The sequence below is a fragment of the Tinamus guttatus genome, unplaced genomic scaffold, assembly GCF_059628265.1.
Source record: "Tinamus guttatus ecotype Peru unplaced genomic scaffold, ASM5962826v1 Tinamus_guttatus_pri_ptg000389l, whole genome shotgun sequence".
Taxonomy (NCBI): Eukaryota; Metazoa; Chordata; class Aves; order Tinamiformes; family Tinamidae; genus Tinamus; species Tinamus guttatus.
Genome location: NW_028288923.1, coordinates 5,450,948 through 5,478,329, shown reverse-complemented (window position 1 = coordinate 5,478,329; position 27,382 = coordinate 5,450,948). Strand labels below are relative to the sequence as shown.

The 27,382-nt window shown below is 41.4% G+C and overlaps 1 protein-coding gene across 1 annotated transcript; it reads right to left on the bottom strand.

Annotated features, from left to right (window-relative positions):
• NKD1 (NKD inhibitor of Wnt signaling pathway 1) lies at window positions 1–27,382 on the bottom strand. Its single transcript, XM_088530803.1, has 7 exons — window positions 27,287–27,382; window positions 19,665–19,799; window positions 17,012–17,107; window positions 8,697–8,844; window positions 7,231–7,315; window positions 3,623–3,753; window positions 1–2,912 (listed from the first exon to the last, which is right to left on the bottom strand). Exons 1-7 carry the CDS (start codon window positions 27,380–27,382, stop codon window positions 2,338–2,340), a joined length of 1,266 nt encoding a protein of 421 aa, XP_088386929.1. The 3' UTR covers window positions 1–2,337.

Below are 27,382 nucleotides of genomic sequence, written 5' to 3'. Positions count from 1 at the left end.
TCTTCTGAAAAGAGAACAGCTTTAATTACAACTTCAGACCAAACGGCATGGCATCCCGTCGCAGGTGGAATGTACACTTGTGTGTTTGCATGCGGTATAACGTAAGTCACTTGAATACATCAGACTTTGTTAACACTATAATATAAATAAGCTTATTCCTTCTACTAGACATATAAATGCCTTTTTTTTTGCAGTCCATAATTATATATACATTGAAAAGAATGATACACAAGCAGCAAAACAGGCTTAGACTAGAACAACTCAGTGGTAACTAACCAAATTTGTGGCCTTTTCATATTTTTCAGTACAGAAAATTCTGAATATAAATATTTTTGGACTTTAGGAATTTAAAAAATAAACAGAACAGTATAGTTGTCACACAGATCAAATACATTTTAAAAACATTATGTAAGATTTAACAGAACACACTGTTGACAGCTAAAAAAAAATAAAATAAACCAGATTTTTTAAAGGGGACAATAAGTCTAAACAACTGCTGATTCAGAGAGACAAGAGATGGACCTAATTACCAAGATGCAGTGATTCTATTCCAATTCCACAAGAAGGCAAAGCTTTCAACTTTATTTTCTTTAGAAGTCAATGTCTCGGGTTCTTAGAAAGGACAACAGCCTTCTAAAAGTTTCGAGTGCTCAGCAGTAGAGTAATATCCCATTTTAGACTGTTTAAAACCCTAGTCAGAAAAAAAAAAAACCCTAATCATAAAGGTCTTATAATGATGCGGGATAGTTACATTTTACAATATATACTATAGACAAAATACCACAACATTTAAAAGAAATTGAAACCCAAAGCAATTACGTTTGATAGCACAATTATGCTTTATGTGAGGAGTTCTCTACTTCAGAGTTCCAAAAGCAATGTGTTTTTCAGTCACTTCCTACCTGCACAATGGTGATCTGTACAAAACCCAACTGAATGTATTATAAATCTGGGCCCCACAGACCGTAAAACTTGAATGCACTGACCCTTCCTTTTCACTTTTCCAATTTGCTTTGGACCTTCAAATTTCTCAGCAGCCAGTAGGGGCTGGTGACTATGGTCTCATTCTCCTTCATGGAATGGAAGCCCTTTGATAAGAAAAACGTAGGAGAGGCCAGAATGACCGTAAGTGATGTTTTTCACATGCTGAATTGTCTCTAAAATGAGAAAAGCACAAATCTGTAGGAACTCGGGAAATTTAAATCAGAGGCAGGCACCTAAAAAGTGCCATGGTGTATGTTTATCGTAACATACGTAAAAACTCATTGTTGTGGAAAAAAATTATGTTAATATTCAAACCACAGATTTCTAAAACACAACAAAATGTACCTGAGAGTGTGCATTTTTATATATATATTTATATTTATATTTTTATATATATTTGCCAACATTTAAAGTATATTTTCCTCAATTCTTTTGCAAAACAAAGAACTGTGGATTTAAACAAAACAAACCCCCCAAACAACCCCTCTCCTTCCCAACCCTCCCATGAATTACACTTATGGCCCGAGCACTAAAATCTAGTGATGGTTCTGAAAACCCCATTTCACATCCTCCTCTTTTCAAACGGTTTCCCAAAACAGTGGAGAGTAAGAGATAGAAAAAAAAAGTAAAAGAAGTATATTTAAATATTACCCAGTATATAACAGACTGTACTTGTGTCAGTAAAGAACCTCGAAGAAAATAAAGTGTAAGTTGTACAAATGTAGCTCTGTTGACAAGTATAGCTAATATTTCCTTGTAATTATTACGATAGTTTGAAAGGATGTGAACACAAACAGGGTACGTGAATGCAGTATATTAAACCCCCCTGTAGTACATTACAATCAATAAAAAGAAAATAAAATCTGAATAATACTAGAGGTAGCAGCTGTTTGTTTTTCTGTTATTCTGAGTATCTCTGGAGTCCAAACCTTCGAACATTGCTCCCCTGATAAAAGGTTCGTGTGCGATCAGCCGACATACAGCAGACTGGTAAGCTTGATGTCTGCAAAAGTGTTTGAAGTATCTTTTATACTACAATGGAAGTAGTACTTGTAAAGAAGTGCGTTGACGACCTGCATTAAATCACAGCTCAAAAAGCTATGGCTGTTTGCTGTTCTACAAGCCACTTAAAAAAAAGAAATCAATCCACAAGTTTTTTAAGCAAGCTATGCAGTTCCACAACATATAAATAGGGTAAGTTTCAGGAGTTCCATAGAGCCTCTAAAATATATGCTAGCTGAATATTAATGGAGTATCAATAATATTAATCATAGTAATGCCTTAATTATGGTCTCACAAGAATGCGTTTCCTTCATATGGGATGATTCCTGGAGGATGCTGGTGGGATCTGTTTTATGTCTGATAAAAGTGATGGTAGTGGTGATGGTGCTCGTGGTGGTGGTGGTGTTCATGTCTCTGTATCATTTGTCCAACTTGGCCTTCATATAATATGACTGTGGGCAGATCTCTCACATGTTCCTTTTCCACAACTGTCCCTGGAGACGGGAAGGTTTTGCACATTTGGTGATTCTCCTTTGCCCTCTGCTTGTGCTTCTTGTGAACCTGTTGAGACTGCAAGGGGAGGTAAGGAAGATTCTGGCCCACCCGTGCACTTGGGGAAGCCACGGGCATGGGCGCCCCTTGAAAAGGTTTGTTTCTTACTGCCCTTCCAGGATGCACAGAAGCAACATTTTTGCCCTGGGCCTTGGGAGACCTCACAAAGTGCTTGTTTGAGTCCTGGTTCCGCAGCCTCTGTTGGATTTCTGCGATCTTGGCGTATGAGCTCTCAGCCAAATTGACGTAGCTTGGATCCACCACTTGGGATTTCCGATGGTGAGCATGGAAGGTTTCAGGTTCATGAGAACGGGATCGAGTCTGATTCACAACTCTGCTCGGTGGATCATGCTTTTGAGCTGCTGGAGGAGATCCTAGGAAATAGCAAGCTGACTTAGTCATCTAGTATTTCAAAGTTTTAATTAGTTGCATGCAGTTGGCAGGGGCAGCATCATTGGCAGAGTGAATTTTTCCTAAGGAAGTGAATGCAATTATAGCTGTCTAGTTTAATTACATTTAATAAGTGTGATCAGTAAATAACATACACACACACGCATATGTATGTACATCTTCAGATTATCCTCCCTTGGTCATCTATCTGACATTCACCAAAATAACTAAGTGGAATAGTAAAACCTGACCGAGGTTCAGGGAAAGGGAGGAAATCCAGACCCCTTGAATTTGGGGACAGATGTTAAAATTCCAGGTATGAACCCACATTCTCTGATTTTGGCATCAGTAGTGGATATAAAATCCCAGTTATGAGCTGGTTCATCTCAGAAAAGATCCCTGACATCCAAAAATCAGTCCTAGCTGTACACATAGGCTAAGTTTAACAGAGTACATACAAAGATTGGTCTCCTAGGTTCATTTCCAAGTTGCTCTACACAAATACTTCAAAGCACATTAACCACTCTGTTGTGATTCCTTCTCCACACTAATTATATTGCAGTATTCAGTCCCACTGCTTCCAGGAGGTTGTTACAGGCTGGTCACACAGGTTCAAAATTTGTTGCTCCCGAATTGGCACATGCAAGTGAAGAAAGAAAAGGCCAAAAGGTTGAACTGTAAATTACCAAATTACCTGGCCCAAACTTTGATGTGTAGTTTTCTATTCCTGCAAGATCCAAATAGTGGTTTCTCCTTTCAATGTTCTCATCAACACAGTGACGGTAGCACCCACTTTGTTCTGCATTGTTCTCACTCTGGTGATATCTGTCAGCAGGAAGCAAAGTTACAATTCAGCAGAACTTCTTTAAAATTGTTATCACCATCTGCAAAACAACAACTAATGTGTCCTTTGAAGTGACAGGAGTTGCTCACAAAGGAACAACAAGCACTTGAAACTGTGGATGATTGGATTTGCTAAGTTGATAGGCCTGAACTGACTGTTCTTTCCCCTCATATAAATTGACCCCGATGTTGCAAATCAAATGATGCTTTCAAATTGCATCATACATACAAAAACAAATGAAAATGCTCCAAGGGTTTATTACATTCTGTCTTAGGGCCAAAACCATTCAGCTGGTTCTCAATCTGGACATGCCAAAACCCCCCTGCTGTTTGATGCAACTGATGCCACTGCTATGAGGAAGCGCTGGAGCAAACCTCCTGTCAGATTAACATCCACATGTATCTGCTTCAGAAGGAGAGGCAGTAAAGGTGTATTAACTAGAATGAACCTAAGGAGAAAAAGTGTTGGTAGAATAGCTGGAGGTAACTGCTGCTTTCCAATATACAATTAAAAAGGTCAAATCAGTCCCTGGCTCCAGCAACTCGACTCCTTTTCCTGCTCAGCTTTGCAATTTTATTTATAGCAGAACTATTTCCTGAGAATGAATATCTGAAATACCATTCATTTATGAGGCAGGAAAAAATCATCCAGAGGTTTACGAAATTGTAGCCGATAATGCTGAACGATTTAATTCAGCAATTTAAATGGAAGTCTGCAGACATTGGTGTCTTCAATATAGCAGAAGGGATAAGCAGAAAACTCCTGATTAAATCACTACCTGTCATTCCATCTTGAAGACCACAAAGAGTTTTGAAAGGTTTTGCTTTTATATGCTCTGTGCAAATGCACTGAAAGACCAGATTTTGGCCTTGTATTTTTACACCAGTTGCTAAACACAGGTTCCATTCCATGAAGTGCCAAATATACTGTTTTTAGTCTATTAACACATTTGCAGATTTCCAGAGGCTAATAAACCCTCTGAGTTTTGGCACAGATTGCTTTCCTGGCCTAGGGTCAGAGGGTTTAGGACATTACAGAACTGAGTCCCTCGCATCTCTGTCAGGCACAGATCTCCGGTTTCTGTGATAAAAGTCACAAGACTTAACCTGCATGGAAGACCGTGTTTGCTCCTCTTAGACACGGGTAGATTCTCCTGAATGGAGAAGAGCCTGCCTGGAAAGCAGTGAAGCTTTAAAGACGCTGCAGTCAGCTTTGAACACCCAAAGTGACATGAGGTGCTGTCAAAAAAGAGGGACTGTCCAGACTTTTTTTTTATTTTTAGGCAGATTGCCAACTCTTATGCCTTTCCTGCCTCAGACACACACAGCATTGTACAGTTTAGCAAGTCAGCCTAAAGATCTCGGGGCCATAATTGGCTAAGCAAAGGTTGCTGTGCTTGAGTCACCTGCAGAAACTACTGGGAGCTGCACAGGTGCTGAAGGCAACGCACCGCTAACCCAGAAAAAGCATCATGGGTTTAATGTAGCACGATGGAGCAACACTGCATACAGTAGTGCCTGTCGAAAAATGAGCTAACAGGGAACCTGTTTTTCTTTGTTATTGTAATAAATTCCGTCTCTCATCAAGACAGTGAAGGAAACTACACAAGTACTGCCACAGCCCTGCATGCTAATACCCTCCTTACACGCAAGATGACGTGCGACAATGCAAATATTCACCGTGAAGCAATTAGGCACTGATGAGAGACGCGCTCTACTGTCAGAGCTTACAGTACTTCTGAGAAACGAGCCTTTTGGCATCCAGCTCCTGGATGCTTTTTTTGCATAAACATGGGAAGATACAGGCAGCATGCACCTGCATCAAGCACAGGCTGTAAGAATATACATTGTTGTTGCTAGTTTCTTTCTTCTTTTCCAACAGAAAAGACACCTGCTTAAGTATTTGTGCAGAACATGAAAACCCCTTCTAAAATTCCCCCACCATCCACAGAGTTGCCTGCCAGTGCTCTTCCACCATCATTTTTATAATACATATGTTGGGCAAGACAGCTATAAATCTGCTTACTTGATCTTGATATTAGCCCTATAGATGAAAGCTCCTTCCTGTAGCTGCCAGGGGATGAAAAATCCCACCCACCCTCTATATCTTCCACTTTAGGGATAAAACCAGCTCTATCCATTTTATCTTGAATATTAATCACGTCTTGCCTAGAATTCCTAAGTGACTGAATTTGCAAAGCCTGTGTACTTCACACGAGCCTTCACTGCTGCTCTCCAGGGGCAGCTCTGCATTACCTCCTGCAGCTCCGTCCTGTCCAGGAGAGCCCTGAGGGGCCTGGCAGTCTGGCCGGAGGGTGCAAACATCCACACCCATGTGCAGTGGCCAGGTTCCTTGTGCTGGCCACATCTAACAAGATGCAGCAAAAACTGCCAGATGTCACGGCTGCCCAATACCCATCTGCCAGGCTCACGATTCAGGCTGGTCCTGCCTAGGAAGCCTCTTAATTGAATGGACCAGGAGGACACTGAGTTGAGATTCTGCCCCAATATTTGATGCATTTATGGTTGAAAATTTAAGTGGTAATACAAACTCCACTTTGGACAAATTTCTCTAAGCTCACAGAAGTCCCAAGCTGGATTTTATAAATTTGCAGCTGAAGAATCAAATATAGATTCAGTGTAATCACTGTGTCATTTGTGCAAATTTTCCCTTTCCCGTAGCATGAAATCTTAGACTGAACCAAGCCTAAACACTCACATGGAGATGAACCATCTAGACCAAGTGATGCACATGGAAATATATCGAAATTGCCTGCTTTTATTTTTCTGCCCATTAAACAACAAATTCAAAAAAGGAATAGCACACACACTCAACTGAAATGTGAGCAATTTTTTTAGCTGTAAAAATAAAAAAGATACCTAAAAGACATACTGCAAATGACTACTGCGTATTCTGGAGTTCAGTGGAGGTAATACCTAAAACATAGATGCAACTCATGATAACAGGGTATTCTCCAGATATGTGCTCTCACTAACCTTGCAAATGGCACAATAAAACACTTCAGTGCAATAAGGCCTAATCTGGATTGGCGTGCAAAATGATGGTGGACATTCTGTTTGGGAAGAATTAAACCCCTTTGCTTTTAACCTAATCTCTAGACGGCTGCAAGGATACCTGCAGCTGTGCAAAAATCAAATACTGGGTTTGTACTCAATGGGAAATAGATGCATTCTGAGTCATAGAGGAAGAATTCCAATAAAGACAACAGAGAGAGTTTTTCAAGTGATGAAACATGGAACTATTTAAAACTAGTGGAACTAGTTAAAAAAAATACTATTGGAACTTGGAACTATTTAAAAAAAAAATTCCTTCAAGTTTACAGCAGTGGTAGAAGCTCGAAGCTAATTCCTAGCTGGGTGTTACCCCACAAATAAAACATCAATAGGTGAGGTTTTGTCGAAGCTAGCCCTGTCCCCTAGGAGCCTCTCTGCTCTTACCTGACAGAAGCTCGCTGCTTCTTTTCAGAGCTTCTTCCTTCTTCGTTGGCTTTGCTTTCAGCTCTGTGCCTGGCGCTCTGCAAATCTGCCACCAAGAACAAGTACGTTATTCTCCCATGACTGTTGTTGTTCGCCTAACTAATACGCTACACTGTAAACACATCCTTGCTTGTCTGTAGGTCAGGATGTAATATATTATTAAGCTTAACCTCTTCAAAAGTGCTTTTGTCCACAAAACAGATTTTATGAAGACAACCTTGGCTGCGGGACGTGAGTCAGGGTTAGGCTCAAAGCCATGTGGTAGGTTAGACTGAGCCACATTCACACTTGGGAGCCCTCAGGAGGGCTTGTTAGTTTTTGGAGCTCAGCACTGTACTAATGCAGCATGTAGCTTCTCAACGGGGCAAATTTGCTTGTAACTTCTCTTGACTCAGTGGAAACAAATATCAAGACTGAGATCCTGAGGGTCTCCTTTTGGATAATGCACCCACATTTTTTTCTACTGAAGTTTTTACTCTAGGTGCTTTCACTGTTTCAATTTCACACTATCTTATCTACTGAAGTTATCATACTGATAGACAACTATTATTAGAGTGAACACAAGGTGAATAAGTCATCAAAGTATAAGACATTTTATAACAGTATATATGGCAGACAGCCAATATTGAGAAATATGGTCCAATTTTTATGTTTAGACCAACCTTGCTAATAGATGCATCTTTGCTAACATATCACGTTACAGACAGTTGTAGCCTACAAGGCCTTTCAAATTCCCGTGTGTGTCTGGTAACAACGCTTGGCCCAGTATCTCTACTTAAAATCGACCAGCATGCATTAGTCACAATCTTTTCATTATCATGTATTTAATAACTGAAAGACCTGTCCAGATTCCACACACTGCAGAATTTTAAGTGAAGGGGCAAATAATAATTTTTTCATTCTACTATTTCACTTCTTAAAAGTTCTAGCTGAGTGCAAGAATTATCATTAGTATAATTTTTATGGTATTTTACATACTGAGATTCTAGCTTACAGTGATAAAAGGTTATTTACATTGAATTATTCACCCTTAGCGTGCAGTAGTGGTAGCTATGTATTTTTATACTAGCACAGTTGTTTCCATCCAAACTGAAGACTATAACAATACCAGAAGAGTTAAAGCAATATAAAAAGAAAAATTAAAAGAGAAATTGCCTTGTAGCATGCAAACACAGTCACACAACACATGGGGTGTTGCTGCTGCCAAGAGGAAATGGTCAGGATGAGGACCTTAATACATTTAAGAGAAAGGAGGACAGGCAGTTTGCACCTCAGATCTTAAATGGATTCTTGGGGACTAAAAAGGTCACAGAATTACCTGCCCTAAAATACATATTTGTATGCATTAACAAAATCTGAAGATCCTCAAGAATGGATCTCCTTAGAGATGTTCTTTTTTTTCCAAATAGCTGACTGCACATGCTTACCAGAGTGATTTAACAAGATGCTCTTTTTCTTCTGGCTGCTGTCTGGTGCCACAGTGAGTTTCACTCTCAGGGTTTTGCTGGAACTAGGTGAATGGTTTACTGATGCATCAACTACCTCATAGATGGTATGAAGCAAGCTGGTAATATCCTATAGTTGGATTGAAACACAAAAGACACAACATTATGAAAGTGGTATGAAACCTACAGCTTTAATACACAGAACTATTTTGGACCTAGGACTCCTAAAGCTGAGTATCCTCAGAACTCACCGAATTTTAAAGGAGCAAAATTTACTAGAAACTTAGAGGAAAAATCCATTTCTTTTTTTTTTTTTTAAAAAAAACTCTTTTTTCCTAGTTTGGACTGTAATTTAACTGAAATAATCAAAAGGAATGTTTGAGCACATCCATATTCTTCAGCATCAAGTGATGTAAGGTTTATGAAATAGGGCAAAACATATCAAAATAATAACAAATACACAATTTATACTTGCTCTCCAGACATACACTGTGAATTGGCCAAACTGTATTTCTTTCCTTTGGTTTCAACAGAACTGAGGGATAATTATTCATACTGCACTAAAAAGTGAGTTCATATGACCAAAATAAATACAGCAACCAAAGAAACATGACATTTTCAGGAAATCTTACTACTTCTGGTTATTTTCTTGGGCTAGCTAAATGGTAGATTGCATAGAGTAAAACTAGTCAGAGATGTGGCTGGACCGTAAAACTTATGCATGGGATTAGATTAGATCTGAATGTCATTCTACCATACATGTCCATGTCTAGTACTACATGTCTTTGGACTAGTTCGCCGAATTCAAACCAGTTCTAAATATACATTTTTGAACAACAGAGATTGCCCACTTTGGCCTATGAGAGAATATTCTTTGCATGCCTCCTTCAAGGCAACAGGACATGAACTACTCCTAGAGTGGCCAGCTATATCAGAAGGAACTGTAGCCAGCTCTGAGAAGCCTGTTGTCTCCACTGGCCGGCGGGAGGAATGCCATGCTCCTCATCGCGCGGGAGCTTTCTTATGTTGAACTAGCCCAGCCAGGTATCAATAACGTACTACCTTAAACTGCCAGTACGTAAAGGAGATGTCTTGGTTCGCTATTTCTCCCCAAAGGGACTTCATCCACGTTTATCTTGGACACCAACCTAGGGCCAAAGCCCTTGGTTGTTGCCGTCTATAAATATGCAATTCAATGGATAACTGAGAAGTTACCCATGCTGGTCTTACTGTTCCTTGATTGGTTCTAGGACCTATACTCTTTCCAGATGCCTGCAAGCACAGAGGAAACATCCACATCATTCTTTGCTAAATATAACTAATTCAGAGGAAGATTAGATCCCAAAACTCCAGGGCTTTCCTTTGCTCAGGGGTCACAGAGTTACCCATGGCAGCCTCCAAGGGCAGCAGGCCCTAATGAGCACTGGCAGCCCACAAGCCTTACGCTCCTCCTTATCTGACCAGCTTTCAGGGAGACACAGAAATGCTCATCTCTTTTCACACAGAATATTTTGTCCTCAATGGACATTTAGAGAAATACTGACATCATGGTCACCACAAATGATTTTGAAGTTGATGATTTCCAGCTCAACGGGCGGAATGACTAAATCCTGGTGGGCCCAGATCTTGTCTTAATATGTACCATCTAACTTTCCTAAACTCAGTGGAATTTCTCCAGACTTGAGAGTTGAAGATCAAATATTCACAAAACAGAAAACAATCTGTACTGTCTCCTTTTTTTCCCCTACTGAAATATCATTTCTACCAATACTGCAAGAGTCCCTCTAGGCTGTCATTGCCATGCCCATAGCTGCTTTCCATCATCCTGACAAGAACTACTGTCTGCAGCCTGTATGAGGAAAGGCTGCTCAGTGACAACCTGGTGGTCACCTCACAATTCTTTAACCCATTGCACTTCTCACGCTTCCACCCTAATTTGAAACCTAGCCAGACCTCCACACAGAGACCACACTATCTCTCAGGCAGCTTCAAAGACCAGCCTCATTATATTTGAAAGAAAAATTCAGTCTAGCAATAAACAAACATAAATAGACAAGCAAAAAACACTTTCTGACACCTTCTAGGAGCCTTGGGCTATAATCCTGCACCTTAACAAACCAAATCTTCCCTTTCAGCAGAGCACTTATGTGATATGATTATATTTAACAGGACCTTATGCACTTAGCAAGCACTCATCCCTTGCGCCCTGCTCTCCACGCTGTGTTCAGCCAAGGCTGCAGCTTTCTGCACCAGGTTATCCTCAACAGCTCCTTCCTCAGTGAGCATCTAAACCCCTCTCCTTTCTAGAACTGCACCCCAGGTTTGTATAAGCCAACCATCTACTCTCTTTTTACTTCAGTAGGCAAAGAGTAGAAACCTTTACTCCCGCTGTCCTTCATTTTCCTGGTGGTGAACTTGCTAACTTTACAGTCTGTCCCTGTACCTCCTCTTTCTTCTGTGGGGGCCTTTCCCAACAAGCCCCTTGTCTCAGCAGTCTAGAAGGTTTCCCACCTGCTCCCAAGGAAGGCCAGATGCAAACTGTGTGAGCTGCACACTGCCAGTCCGACGGGCATCCGCGCACACACTGCATCAGGACAATTTGCATCTCGCAGCCAAACGGGCCTGAATTAACCCAAATCAATGGTCAGGCACCAGGAGGTTTAAGAGACTGCACAAAGATATGGAAACACCTCATGGTTTTACAACTCTGCTGCTTTCATGTTTTGTTCCATTTTTCATACAGCCTTCTCCATGACAGTCTGCTCAGCTGCACGTTTTGGAACCGAACAAATGTGGTTGTTGGACTGGATATATACCAAGATCGAGGTCAGGAATATACCACTTAATGCAGGCAACCACTTCATGTTTATGCTGATCTTTTAAATACCAGCAGCAACATTTTTATTATAGGATTCACTTACTTGTGGTCCTAAGTTGGGGTTGGAAGTTCTAGTAAACTAACAACTCTGCTTTGGTCAAAGAAGTCTTCTCAGGTGACCCATCTATCCCCCAAGTCAGGCTTCTGCACAAGCAGCTACCAGCTACTAGGCAGCTTGCACCTCCTGCTGCTCTCTAGGTATTTCTTCGCAATTATAACATCCAAATCCCTGGGGCACTGATCTGGTAGGAATCAAAACAGTCTTTCTTCAACAACTTTCTGAAACCACCTTCCCACAGCCCTTTTCTGGGCAGCTAATATGGTATCAGCTCTGTGCCAAATTAACAGACCTGGACAACTACAGTATACATTACAAAAATTTTGTTTTATAGCTGTGTCTATAATTACCCCCAAAGGAATTTTCACCTGCTAGCAGGCCTGCCCTGAGAGTGGGGCAATTCAGGCTTCCCTCAAACCTGTCCCATTGAACACTAGCTGCATTTAAATGACATTTAAATTGAACTATCTACAACTATTGATGCAGCTTTACCTTCCACCCACCAGCCTGTGCACTAACAGTTTTGCCTCCCTCAAAAAATTCAGCATCAAGAATCAAGAATAAAAATTATTTAACTTTTATTCTCTCCTGGGACACCAACCAGCATGTCTCTTTTATTACCAGAGAAATCAGCTTTTCTGCACTATGCACTAGAATTTTACTAGTTGCATGTTTCTGCAACTGCTTTTTATGACTAAGAGTACTCAGCACTTCCTGCACAAGAACTTTAATCTCACATTTCTCAAACTTCCTCCCTTTTCTTCATGAAAAAATACACAAGCACATAATTTTCAGTTTTGCATTTTGCCAAAAATAGTTTTTGCTTAAACATTTTAAATCGGTTTTATTAGAAATCATTTGATTTTAAAGTATTTTATAGAGGGAATAAAAATTTCTCCTTTATAGCAAATTAATTACATTTAGTGGGGAAGTAGCCTGTGTGAATCCAAATGACTTCTGAAGGGCTTCTGATGTGCAGAATTTCTACTGGAATAGCTATTTTAATCAAGTGAAACAGTGATATTTTTCTTCAAAGAGAAAAGCAAAGGCTTTCTGGGTAGCATCCAAGCAGCCAGCACATGCCATACCCAGTTCTGTTTGTGTCTTGCTCACTGAAGACTACACTTGTTTCTTCTAGGCCTGCAGGATTTAACAGTGTTCATCTTCGTGTTTTTCACATCTATTTTATCAAAGGGCTAATACAACAAAGTATATTAAAAAGAGCAACTCTAACAGATTGCCAGAAATATTTGCTGTAGAAACAACCCAAAACATATGCTTAAGGCCACACATATATAGTGCATGCCAGAATGCATCACAAGTCTCCAGTGGGAGACTGGTGGGAACTCAGAACACCCAGGGACACTAATGTGTCCACAGAAAAAGAGAAAGAATGAGTGACATTTATCACTCTTTCTCAGTAACTGATGTTACTGAGAAAACCTTCATTCCAGGTTATTAATTTATTGCTTCTAAAATATTAACGGCAGAGCAACACCCCCTTTTTGTAGCCTTAGCAAAGCTTCTGAGCAGAGGACTAGCTGTGAGCAAACGAGGGATTCTCCTGAGGAAACTAAGAGGCTTTTCCAGCTGAATTAATTTAACAGAACAGGACATTTGCACAAAAAACAATAACCAATGAGTTTAACACTGAGAAGAAACATTCAATTTGGTCCTTTGTAACAAAAAAAGTTAGTAGGATTTTATTTCTTAATATTTCTCTCTGGTGCAAATTCACCAAATCTAATGGCTTCCAGCGATGGGCCATCTGATACAGACAGCCTCCTCTGGCTGTCGGGTCCATTGCCCTTCATGGATTCACACAATAGTGACAAATGCAGCACAAAAAGTTTCAAGAGAAGGGCTAGCTTGATAAATCATAGCCCCAGAAAAGCCAGTGCCCTTCCCCAAGCCTAAGACTTAGTGCTGAGTTTTGAATGCAGAAGTAACCTCAAACCTTTCAATCACGTAAGAGAGAAATTGGGTATTTAAAGTGAGATACAAGGAACATTTTTAGTATTAAAAATAGATGAAGAGAAACATCAATATATGTTATCTTTCCCGCAGCAAAAAGAAAAGTACAAATACCTCATTTGGCAGTTGGCTTGTAGTCTCATTTTTACATACAGCAGGACATTTTTATTGAACCATCAGCTTTGTTTGATCATGCCCATTTTGAATCATTCATATTTCGAATCTGAAAGCAGCCCTTGCTAACTACTCTGCAACTAGTCCAGAAGAAATCCCCTTTCTGGTGTGTTTATTCCTGTGCAGCCACTCACCAAAGAAAGTAAATTTATCAAGAAAGAACTGATTGCCAAAGAACGGCTGGTGTTCCTAAAGCATAATTACATTCAGAGCGCTCAACATAAAACCTCATGGATGAAAACACATTAGCTCCATTATCCAAGTTTCAAGTCTGATTACAAATATCTGTGTGAAGATAATTACAGTGCAGCTGTCAGTTCTTAGGAGCCCTTGCAGTACATAATGAATTGCGCTCTTAATGGTCGACAGAATGAAGGGAAATGTTATGAGCCAACTTTTGTAACATGTATACATTAGAGCAGGGAAGTGATCTCCTACTGCACCAAAAGGGCACACGACAGTGAAAACAGTATTTTATTTTATTTTATTTTTATAATTGCCTTCCCAGTAATTATGCTTTCATAATGGGTGTATCCCTTCAAGAAGCATGACTAGATCTGAAATTCTAATTATAAGGACCAGGGAGCAAGTCATACAGACTCTAGCAGGAAATCAAAGCAGTATTAAGTTCTGAATATGTTGTTAAGATCCAGAAGAAATTTCACTACGATGGAATTTGAATGCTCTTGCAGTGATCTGTCATTGTGTAAAACCCAAGGGACATTTTGTCTAGTAACTGAATCCACATCTTATTTACAATTTTCAAACTTTTTAATGAAAAAAGCATTCAGTGCATTTGCAAAAATTTGCCCCACCTACATGCCTTTTACAAAGTTAACTTAAGGCTGTGTATCCCTTCAGAAACTCTCTGGACATAAAGCCCGAACTTTTAAACACAAAGTGACTTTGAACCCAATGAAATGGATGGCAGCAAGTCCTCCCCTTTTTCAGTTTCTCCCTTCTCCAGCACAAACAAGCACATAATGCTGACTTCCCCTTGTAAAGCACTTCCAAATCTACAGAGAGAAAATGGACTTAAGAGCGTGACATCCAACTGTACTTGGAGATAACTGCAGTTAATCCAACTACAAATCCAGGAGACAGTCAGTACAATTTTCAAAGAAGGGGTAATGTTTCACCCTAAGCTTTTCTCACCAGAGCGCTGGCCCTGCGCTCAGCCCAGCTGGCCGCTCTGGGGCGTTTGCAGCAGCGCCCGCTCCGCGCGCACCGGCTGCTGCCTCGGGGCGGCTGCGCGGGAGCGCTGGCCCTTCCGCCCCGCTCCCACAACGTGCCTCACATCCGACTCAAACACGCGTCCCGCTCGCTTTAACTGAAACTGTGCATGTGCTGATCGTTCCCCACTGCCGTGTCCTTTGCTGGATCGGGAGCAGGACTGCTCAGCAGACCCCAGGATCAAGCCCACTGTTTTGACAGCCACCTCTTGGCTGTTAGCAAAATGAGAAATTCTACATCACATCTCTAACCAGTGTTACCTATGAGCTGCTCTTGTCAGTCATCCTTGCACAAACAACTCTTCAATTGCATCTGGATTCAGCCAAGGAGAGCCAGCGAGTTGTATACAACTGGCACTGGGACAGCTCACAAAAAAAGTGTGTAACATAACTGGAAAACTCTGAAGTGGTGCATACTATTTGTTTCTGTCCTTGGTCACATGTAAGGAGCTGAAAATTATCAACCTTTTTGGTCCCTTGGTTAAAAGAATTTTTCTTGGCACAGGTTCAAGCCTGAATATAGCAAGCTCCAGACCTCAGAGCAGTATAATTTTCAATCCCTGCACAGATTTGGTTTCACTTAAGTTGCAGGCTGCTCTTCCAGAAGGGAGAGGTAGAATTTGGCTGTAATATATTTTCTAAGTACAGTCAAATTAAGCTCTTTGGTGTACCACATAATCACAAATAATTATTGTATACATACTTAAAAGCAGATTCTTGTTATGTTCAGCATATGGAACTCCCACTGACATTAATGGGAATTCCATGCCTGAACGTAAAGGACACCCATGTGTGTGGGTTGAGGGTTTTTTTGTTGTTCTTTTTTTTCCTGTTCTTGAGAGTCAAGATAATCTTCTAAGTAAGGCTTAGCCTTTGGGTCTCAAAAAACGGGGGTTCAATCTGCCACAAGGCTCTTGCGTGACTTCAGGCAAGTTACTTAATTTTTCTGGGCTTGGTTCCCTATACATCAAAAAAGACAATATTTTTTTTTCTCCTTCCCTCTTCTCTGTATTTTTCAATGTTGCTCACAATATACGTCAAAAGCCCTGAGCAACCATCACATATGTCAACTTGTTCATAAATGCCAAAAAAGACTTGCTTCAGTCTTCCAGAAAAAAAAAAAACTTCTATCATTTGCTATCCAACGCCAGTACATCTTCAGCATTTGCCCTACTCCTTTCACTCAGTATTTTTCATACACCAGTATAAGAGCTGGAGACAGAAACGGTCACTGATCAGCTGGTTAGCTGAAGGCATGGGAGCCAGTAAACAGGCTTCTCAAAAAATCACTGGCACTACAGTGCAGTAAAGCTCAGAAAAAGACCCTCTTCTGGGAATTACATTCAATCTTGATAGAAATAGCTCTGAAAACAGACTGTACTCTAATCTATATATTTATAGCAATGTGGGCTTCTTATTTACACAGGAAACACAAGTTAAAGTCACCCCGAGAATACAAGCTGCACATAGGTATTCTTCTGACAGCTATGGTCCTCCAGCAAGTATCACCGATGTTATTTATATTTGGAGCAAGCAGGCAGAGATCATAGCCTAATATCCATGAAAACAACAGAATAGTATAGTTAGTACTACTGGAAAGAATTTCAGAAAGCAAACTTGCTATTTGGTTAGCTTCACTCTGAAAAGCAGGACAGGAGCCAGAACAACATACATTTGCAGGGGTTTATTTTGACAATGTGTTTAGCGGTTCGGTTGTTTCAGATATTTTCCCCCTTGAATGCCAGTGCTGTTTTTTAAAGGCTAATCCCAGATATTAAACAGCAACAGGCTTAAAAGTGGTACAGGACGTCTGAAAAGAGTAAACTTCTGGTGGGATTGTTTCTAGGAGGGAAGGGTCCATGGAAGCTGCTGTTTGAGTTGGCAGGATACCTTTATTTCATAGAAGAAAAAATGTTCCTGTTATAAAACACTTCTCGTGTTCGCAGCGCCGCACACAAAGGGGCGGCTGTACTTTGCTTACCTCGCGGGTGACTCTTCCGTTGTTATCAAAGTCATACAGTGTGAAGGTCCACTCTTGCCTGTTATCTTCCTCTACAGACACATCACATTGCAATTCCTAAGAGACATGCAAAGAGCAGCTGATTACCTAAAGCAAAAGGCCTGTTTGCAGAGGAGACGCCGGGCGAGGAGGCCGCCCCGCGGGAGGCAGCCTCAGGAGAGGTGCCGGGGCCCTGCTCCGCCTCACGGAAGGGGCCCAAGGAGCCTCACTGCAAGCACGTGGCAACTGCAGCGCCTCGGGCCGCACTCCTGGCAGCCTGCAAGACACCTTCTACTTCACTGTAGGAAACACAAAAAGATGCAAGGAAACTACTCCCTGAAGCCATTGGAATATCATAAGATTTACCACTAGAAAGTGAGGATAAAGCTCTGCTGAGCCCGGGAGCAGCACGACAGAGAAGTGGGCACACAACAGGAGCCAGCACAGAGCCAGCAGCAGTCAGTAGCACAAAGCAGACAAGTGACACGAGCCCCATCCATGACACAGATACTCGACACGCTGGACATCAGTGGAGTTCGCAGGGACTGGCACGATGGTGCTGTCACCATTCCCAAAACACAGCCTGGCTGGGAAGGGGAAGGTAAGAATCACCTGGGAGAGGTGCCCAACATATTTCAGCTGTGCTTCTGCTAATGAGAGTGAAATCTGCGGAAAGCCTGAAAGAAACAATTTGCTAACAGGAGAAAAATTCCCCAAACCGAACCCCCAATGTCAGCCAAGGAGAAAGGCCACGTGTGGCCGGACACGGGCACCTGGGTGCAAAGCACTCGCTTTCGCCTGAGACAGGGCACCCAGGCTCGCCCAGGGCCACACCAAGGCAACGCGGGAAGTTACAGCACAATTAAAATGAAAGCCACTGTATGCAAGAAAAATAAACAGCTCCAAATAGCTTCAGTGTGATAGGGCTCAAAATACCTGGTTGATGTTCTGACTTGAAACCAATTCCCTACAGCAGTTACGGGCACCCCCTGTCCCCTGCCGAGTTCAAAGGCAGGCTTCTCTCCGGCGTAACAAGCCGGCCGCAAAGCTGCCAAGTGCCCCACACTCCGCTGTGGAAACACAGTTTCGTGTTACACAAACATTCCCAGCACCTTTAAGAGCCAAATCACATCCACCTCAGATTTAGACCTCTGGTCCCGACACTTGTGTTTCTGCTTCTTTTATACTTGGTCATAAAATGAACATGTTTACCAATCTCTTAGCCCCTGGCTGACATGGTTAGAAAACTTTGATTTGTAGAACAAAGGAAAAATATCAATACTTGTTTTCTTGCCACTTATTAATAGTTCCCTGTCCCACACTGCCTAACATAACATCTTTACGTGAGGATGTGCTTTGCTTCGTTAAGAGCCGCGGCAATCTTCCCTGCATTAGTCATGGAGCCTGCTACCAAGTGCTAACCTTTATGGCATGCCAAGAACTACTTGGGAACAAACGCAGGCTTTGCTGGGACGCTGCAGTTCCAGCTCTGCTGGCACCGACCGTGTGGACAGGTGCCCTCCAACAGCCAAATATCAGGGCACTGCTAATTGCAATTTAGCATGCCTTTCCTGCGTGCAAATGTCTGCTCCTCAATGCACGCTATAAAACGTGCCGACAAAAAGAGATAGCTCTGTGCAAAAAAGGCCTGAGCAAAAGTCGCCTCCCATCCTAAGGCACCCAAAACTGTAGCAACATCTGACCGGCGTATGGGAGAGCTAATGCCTCTTAACCTGCCTTAACACAGTGAGGAGTAAATAGTTCCAGGTACTGAGCCTTCTTGAGAGAGGGAAACAGAGTGCAGCCCTGCTGCAAGGTGGCTGGATGGTCCCTTAAACAGCACGGGGGAACGCAAAGCTCATTAATGTGACAGGCTGACAGCCCTGCAAGGAGAAGTTTGCCACGTCTGTGAGTGCAGAGATGAAAATCCCTGCTGCTACTTGCCAGTACCACAGCATCCTTCTGTTCACCAAGACAGACAAGCCTCTAGCTGGATGACAGCATGTTTCAATACTCATATTTATTAAATCGCTCCCTATATAAACAAGACCTGCCGACTGTGCACAATGTCTGGCAGTTTTATAATGCTTATAAGTCTACAAGGAAATAGACCATCCAACTCATTCCCTCCCTGGATCCTTTTCCTCCTCCCATTTGATCAGAGGGATTTCCAGCCTGGCAGATCAAGATTATTTCACTTTGGATGGCCAGGCACAGAACACTGGTGAATAACTAAGCTCCCACTAACATCTTATACACTAGGAAGATTTAACCAAGCACAATCATCTGCAAAAGCCAATATAAAGATTTCATCATTCAGTGGGTGGCATAATAAGTTACTTCTGAAAGGATCACAGGTAGAGAATGAAAACAAACACCCTTCCTTACTCTACAGTTCGGAACCTGCTGAGGGATCATTGCTTGGTCCCACTTGGAAATAAAACTCAATAATCATCCTGAAAGGAACGATTCTACTGATAGTGAGACACACACTCGTGCCATTTCTGCTCCCTCATGTACCCATTACATCAATAGGAGCTACGCACATGCATAAGAGGGCACTATTTAGGCCACAGGTTATGTATCTACCTTAATTAGGTCAGTACAGTGAAACTTGAAAATACAGAGGACTTACTTCAAATTTTAGTTGCTTCTTGGAACCTGTGCGTGTGTCACATTCTTTTTCCAGTTTCTTTTCATCTCCACTGCAAACTCCATCTGTCTTCTCTGGAGGCAAAGCCACTGCAAAAATATATTTAAGAAAAAAACACTTATAAGGGAATGTCAGAGTAGTCTTCTATTTGCAAATCTGCCTTATTTAGTGTGAAAGTGGATCTTGTAGTAGAGGATCATTAAACTTGATTTGCCTTTGTGTTCACTGCACATCTGGGGTTATTTCAGCAGACAATTTCCCACCAGCTTTTGGTACCAGCCTCTCCTACTAACCTTACCAGAGTCACAGGAGGTTCAAACACACTATTATGAGAAAATAAATTAACAGAACCACTACTGTAAATAAGTTGAAATATTCTGCAAGACTCTGAAGGATTGTGACATGCTGCAAAAACACACTGCATTCACTAAAAGGTTAAGCAGTAATTGCCTGAAAAAATATATTTCACCTATGCAGTTGCATAATTCAATAGCACTCAGAAACAGTATCGACATTAACATATATCCAAGTCTAGTTGAGGAATAAAAGACAAAATACCCAGAAACTTTATAACTCAGCCATATACCTATGCCTTTGGCTCAAAAACTCAGCCCTGCAGGTAATGAAACACAATAGCTGAAGAAAAGGAATTTTATATTCTATATTCATTAGACCTATGAAAATACACAGAGATTTTCAACCCTGCTCTCAATTTTACTTTAGATATGTATTTTTCATGTCTAAGGGCTTCTGCCAATAACCTTATACCTCTATTCTGCTAGGCAGAACAGTAATCCTGCCTGCCTCCATAAAACAGAAGACAGATTACAAGAACGGGGGCCTTAAAGCCTGCATTTTTCTCTTGCAATGTGGCATTTGCGTTTATCCAACACATTTATCCTAGTGCTATGTGGGAATCATTTCTTGGGGAAGCTTCTGTAAGTCAGATCTCACCTAAGTGCCAATTCAGTAAAGTCAGGTTCCTTACAAAAAGGGAAATATGATCCATTTTGCTTCAGAATAGATCATTTCAAACCAGGTTTACTCCCCGGCTCTGCTGGTGCTTAGTGCTACAGAGGCGCCTCCCAAACACTCTGCCAGGAGAATGCGGCACGACCAGCCCACACAAGGCAGTTGTATTTACCATTCTTCAACGTTTTCTTGCACGTATTGGAGCAAGCAGTTTAAAAAACCTCCCTTACCATTGCTTTATGCTCCCGAAGCTAAGATTTCTGCCATAGTGCTCAGACTGCCACCTATCACATTTTATAGTCTTACTTTTTTGTTTAATGCAATTGCATTTTGTATTGCATATACATTTTTAATCTGTAGGTGCTGCAAAGCCCCTGCATATATAGTAGAGACTAGGGAGCAAGAAGGCAGAAACATTAACCTGATTTTCCTGACTTTGGTGCTCATGGGCAGTTTTGGTGTTATACCAATGCCAGTGTCCACAGACAGATGCGCAAACGCAAATAATGAGTCAGGATCTGACAAACATACTCACATGCTGATATACTTTGATTGCTCCTACGAGCCTTGCTTAGATTCCTTTCACCACACACAAGCTAAGGAGGAAGGTCAGCAAGAGGCTTCCCTCTTGATGGGGCCTTTCCTGGACAGGCAGAGTCTGTTTATTAGGAAGTTTTTGTACAGCACTTATCATAATGAATACACATAACACACACTACTTATGACACAGAATTTTGGAGTATATCTGAAGCATAGCAATGCATCTTATATTCTTTTTCTCCATAAATACAGCTCCATGTTCTTAGTAATTCAAAGCTAAGACCAAAGGAAAAAAAAAAGACTCCTATAAAACAAACAAAAAAAGACCACATCTGGAAACACTTTAAATGATCTACCTCTCAGCAGCCTTGCAGCCTCATTCTAAAAGCAACTTGAAATGAAAAGGTAACAAGGGCCTCATGAGAAGGACAGTTGCATGATCCAGCCAAGCTCACAGGAATACTCACTGCGAGGGACTTCTGCAGCGTCACAATCAATCCTTAAGGACTGCAAAGGGAAAGCTGGGCTAGTATGAGCCCTAGCTCTTTGGAACAATGGATAACCAGCTGAGAAGAACTTCTATGTCTATTATCACACCTACTTTTCAACATATAAAGGTATACACAGGCCAGAAGACTTCTACACTGTTCTTTTGTCCATGATGGCCGCAACTCAGCCTCCCAGACAACATGAGGCTAAGAGAATTTAGGAGCAGATCCTGTAAAAGGTGAATGTTCCCTGCCCCAATGCTCTTTGCTTTTTCTTTTTTTTTTGTCCAAGTGTCGTGTTTTAACAAGTATGCTCTGAATTTCACTTCTGTCTTCTGCTGCTGCAAGTTCCTGGCGCGCGCAAAGAGCACCCTTAGCTGGGCGGTTCAGCAAGGACAGAGCCACCAGCACCAAGTCGCCTTCAGGCTTCAAGGACTGCACGTCCACGGGCACGTTCAATAACCTTTCCAGGCAGAGAGTATGCGTGTTCAGAGAGGAAGTTTCTGCTTTAATGTATTATTTATGTAACAGAGAAAAAAATGTGCTCTGACAAATTAGCCCTCTCAAAAAACAAGAGTTCAACTATTGGGGAAGGAGGGGATACATCTCGCAGGATCCTCCTTCAGAGAGTTTAAATACTGTATGCCAGAAATTATCCTCTTTGAGCTTCGCTGACCTTTGATCTGAAGAACTCGCCGGCCTTGCTGCTCCGGGGAATTATCCTTTGAAAACAGTTACTCATTTCTGAGCTCAGATGAGATGGGGAAATCTGGTGATCTCATCTTGATGTCAGGTTTCATTCAGAAAAAAAAAAAAAAAGAGGTCTAAATGAAGCAACTTTAAGTGGGAATATGAATATATTAAAGTAATACTTATGGGTGATCAAAAATGTGCTTGTGCATATATCCTTGTGTGCCTCATGCAAACCCAATGGACATTAAAAACTACATACTGGAATATGAGTGTTTTTGTCTGAAAAGAGTGTATATATACTTGGTACCTTGTTTCTATACTTAGTTTTGACTATTGACACGCTGCTCAGCTTCATGAAGGCTACAAACACATGCTGAAGCTACTTATAAATAAAATGAGAATGTCTGTTTGGGACAGTTAAAACTGGCAGCCTGTAAACAGAGATCCACAAGTGAGCTGCATGCCAAGGTTCAGCTATACTCACAATGTGAACTTCCTTTCGGCTCTGCCAATGATATTAAACTAGACCAGACAAGATTGCTATCTCAAAGGACCGTGCAGAATTAATAGACTTGTGTTTCCAAAGTCTAGGCCATCAGAAATAAGTCCGCGTACAATATATCATCTGTACAAAAATACTTAGTTACCTCCCCTCTCCGATAACAAGTCCTGACAAAGAGAACACACTACGCAGACAAACACACAGAGAAAGCTACCCTTGTTGTTGTGGGAATCCACAACTGGAAAAAAAATATATTTATTACTTCTCATGGGAATAACCATATGCTCTCAAAAACAATGTTCCATAGCAGAATGTTTCATGAATTGAAATACTGCATATGTTTTCTTTATGATGTTCTCTTTTCTTGTTCATTATTAATGGTCCTGTATTCACTTCTATAACCTTAAGACACTATAAAAATGCGTCTGGACAATATTTGAAATTGGAAAGACAATAAAGGAAAAATATTAACTTGGAAAAATTGTGAAATACCATTCTTTCATGAAAAACAAACTCACTGGCTTAAGTGTACTAGCAGATGTTTCTCTCTAAGGATTCTTAATTACTACCACCCAATTGCTCATAATTGAGGTGGGGGAGGAAAAGAAGGAGAGAATGAACACCATTTTAGAGGTATTAAGACTCATCCCTGAAGAATTAGGTCTTTTTTCCAAAGGTTTATTATTCATCCTTAAGAAAAGGAGCGGGTAATAATTCTAACTGCTCCCTAGAAATCACAAAAAAAATCATGGAAATGAGGTAAAACAGATTGCTGAGCTGAGTCAGTGTAGAATACTACGCTTCAGACAGCCAAAGCATTCTTCACTCACCTCTGCTCACATCTTGGAATAGGGGGAAAAAAAAAATCAGAAAGCCAAAATAGAGCTGCAGTCAAGATGAAAAGTGTTTAACTTTCACCGTCACTCGGGTGGCTTGTCATTCCAGTTTTCTCAAAGCTTCATTCAAGCAAAGCACCATACTTCATAGCAAACAGTCTTCCTTCTCAAAATACCAAGGTAGTTTCACTGTTCTTTTTTTCGGCTGCACTAAGCATTTCAGTTGGTGGGATTAAGAGGATCTTGAAGCCAGAAACGGATGCATCTCTCTGGATGCTTCAAATACAACTACTTGGTCAAAATTTGCACAGTATTTATGAAAATTCTGGCTAAAGATGAACTGCTTCAGAGGTTGTTTGGTATGGTGGCCATTTAGAAAGGTATTGAATGAATCACAGAAAGCAGAACTATGGGAGAAGCTATGAAATTAATACCCGCATCAATCACATATAATTTTTGAGAGAAAGCAGAATAAAGGTAATATTGGAAAACTGACAAAAATGCCACCTAGGAAATTCAGTGCCTGGCATACATGAAACAAAATCTTTCAAGTGAAATACTATTAGTTTTCCCCTAAAATTGGATAGACTGGATTCTATAGCAATGTTTTAAAGAGAACCAGCAGAAGCAATGGGACAACCGAATTATGTTTATGTGGGCAAAAGCAACAAACCACATACTAGAATCTGGGGCTTGTGGGTGAGCAGGATAAGAGAAAACCTAAGAAATGAATGGAAATAACAAGACAAAGAGATGAAGCATTTCTGTAAAAGCTCAAATTTAACTTCATTAGCAAAATTTACCTGACGTAAGCATCGAAGAGCTGCTCCGACCAAGCTTAGTACCAAAATTCCTATTGATGTCAATAGGGTATGAGTTTCACTTCAAATTTATGGGCCTACAGCAGAATGTAAAGCCAGAAACTATGACAGCAGAAGGGATAAAGTACTGTAATGCTTTTCCAGAAGTCTGATGTCTAAATTATCTGCTGCTGTCAACATTTTTTCATTGCAAATCAGATTTGACAAACATGACTGACACTCCTCGCTGACTGCATGATGACAAACAGAGCAATAATAACTACGTTGAAAGTCCAAACTGAGAAGAAGTCCTTCAGTCCAATATCAGCATTCACATTCAGATTTCACTTTCAAGTTCTGCTGGAGGCCACGCATACAGAAACTTCACCCCCATTAGGCACACACTGCATCTTTACTTCAGAGTTGGGTGAAACACATCTCTGAGGGGAACAGCTTTCCCTCTGTGAAGGTCCTCTTCTGCAGGGGCAAGTAAACACATGTGGAAGGGGCCAACAGGCCAGTTCTGCTGCCAGTCCATAGCCCCAGGAGCCCACAGCACACAGAAAGCCAGGCTGCTCCTGGCTCCATGCCAGGAGCGGGTATTCCGCTTTGGCCGGCTGAAAGCTGAAGTCGATGAATTCGACACACCCTTCAGAAGGACAAGGCTCAAGCTGCCTCCTCTGAACGGACCGCGGGGAGATTAATTGTTCTTTTTAAGTGCAGTGGGAGAAGGCAAAGCCAATTTAGCAACAGCTCTACCAGTGGGGCTTCCTACTGGTCTGGGTTAACCACTTCAGCCTGAGAACATGAGGAGAAGTCATCTTGCTCCACTGCTTTCTCATGGTCACAACGCACGTTGAAGATTCAGTTACAGACCACAGAATGAAGGAAGGACAGATTCCCAGTATTCCCAAGAGCTGCTGCCAGCTCCCTACCAAGGGGTGCTGCGTGAGCACCCAATACCAAAGCAGTGCTGGGACTCAGGCCCTGCACTAACTCACAACCAACAAAAAACAGACAACTAAAATATGTCTGAATCATTCAGGCATCAGATAATGATTCTGACTGACTAGTCACCACTAGGGCATTCGGGAATTGCTACACTGAGTGAACTTCAGTGTGATTTGACAATAAATTTTCCCCTGAATGAATAAATAAATAATACTGGGACTCACAGGTCCCAGGAACCCTCCTGCACGCTTTGGTTCCTACTGCCAGTCCCAATAATGTGATGCATACAAATAGAAGCATGTCACAGCTTTTCTACAGAAGCACAACAAATTTCTTTCTAGGTCTGGCTTCTTGTTTTGGTCATTGCTTTGTAGGGCTTTGCTTTTTTTTTTTTTTTTTTCCTATGTTTTTTACCCCCCAAGGAAATATTTTTAATATCTCTCTACCAAAAAGAGAGGATTGCAATACAGTTGCACATATGAAGGACAAGACAGTCTCCCTTGGCTAGCTACCCACTATCTCATACACATTTAAATGCTCCAAACCTGGACTTCCCACACACTCTTTTTAACAAGGGAGTTGCTGAATTCTGCCAGATTACAATTCTCTTTCCCAATTAGTTCCCTGACTGGCTGTATTTCATCAACAGCAACTGCCAGATTAAGTGCCTTACTTGACCATCTTCACCCAATACACTTTGATGTTCAGTTCTCAAGCTTCAAAATACCTTTTGGATGAAGATCAGACAGCACTAAACAGAATTACTAATTAATTAAGCAAAGTTAAATTTTAAACACTGTTTGTTGTGTTAGCCAAAAGCCCGAACAGAACAGCCCTTTTTTCCCTTCCTCATCGGAGATCAAAGGAAATCATTTCTCCCTCCCCTCCCCTACCTAAAAAAGGGGGGGAAAATCTCCATAAGTTCTGGTCAGAATAGTTCAGGATGATACCTGTAGTAGCAAGATTTGTGTTTGATCAGGGGGCATATCAAAAGCCACATTATCAGAACACAATCTGCTATAACAATCTCTATCATTGAATACCGTACAGGAAAATGCTTCTTAAAGCAAAACCGTCCTTTTCATACGGACCCATTTCTAACGGTATTACATATCCCAGGAGCTCTAAATGGGACTGCAAAGTGCTTAATTCTTTCAGTGAGAAGTGGCAGATGGAGACACCAAGTGATAATTTGTAACTTCAAGGAAAGACAGACCTCTTCTCTCTAAAGATGGCCATACACCAATTTTGGTTAGCAACAGCTCACAACTCAGTTGTTTAATATCTCTTCTCAGAATAAACTGCAGATATGTGCTTTCATACAGAATTTTTTCTCTTTAATTTTCCTCGTCTCCTTGGATTCTTTTCCCCTGAGATTCACAAAGGAAGAGGGGAAAAAAAAGAAAAATAAAAAAACGAGGCTACATAATTATTCAAATGACAACGGAGCAGGTAATGTTATTAATAATGTAGACTTTGATATCAAGCTGGCTCCTATCTGACTTAGATGTTCAATGGGAAAACCGTGTTTCTACCACCTTTGCAATGATAATGGGGCCTCTAAAGATAATTGAACTGCAAGAATCATTGCATCAAAATTGCTTCCCATGAGAAAAAAAGTCACCAAGAGCCTCCCAAAGCTGATGTGTTGCAGAAAGCAGCGTTGCGGACCTATATTGTCACATTATTTTAAGTGTTACGACTCGGTTGCACACCTGACGACCGGAGAGTTAATATTTGGTAGCGATTCCAGAGCGCTCCCGCGCGCAGCGCCCTGCGCCGTGCTGCTGAGCGACGCTGCCGTGAGGCAGGAGACACTCACCCCCACGATAGCGCCCAGCTGAGCAGGTGACGGGCAGCTCCCTGTGCCCGTGCGCACACACACGGGCCCCTTCGTTCCTCCCACTGGGTGAGCCAT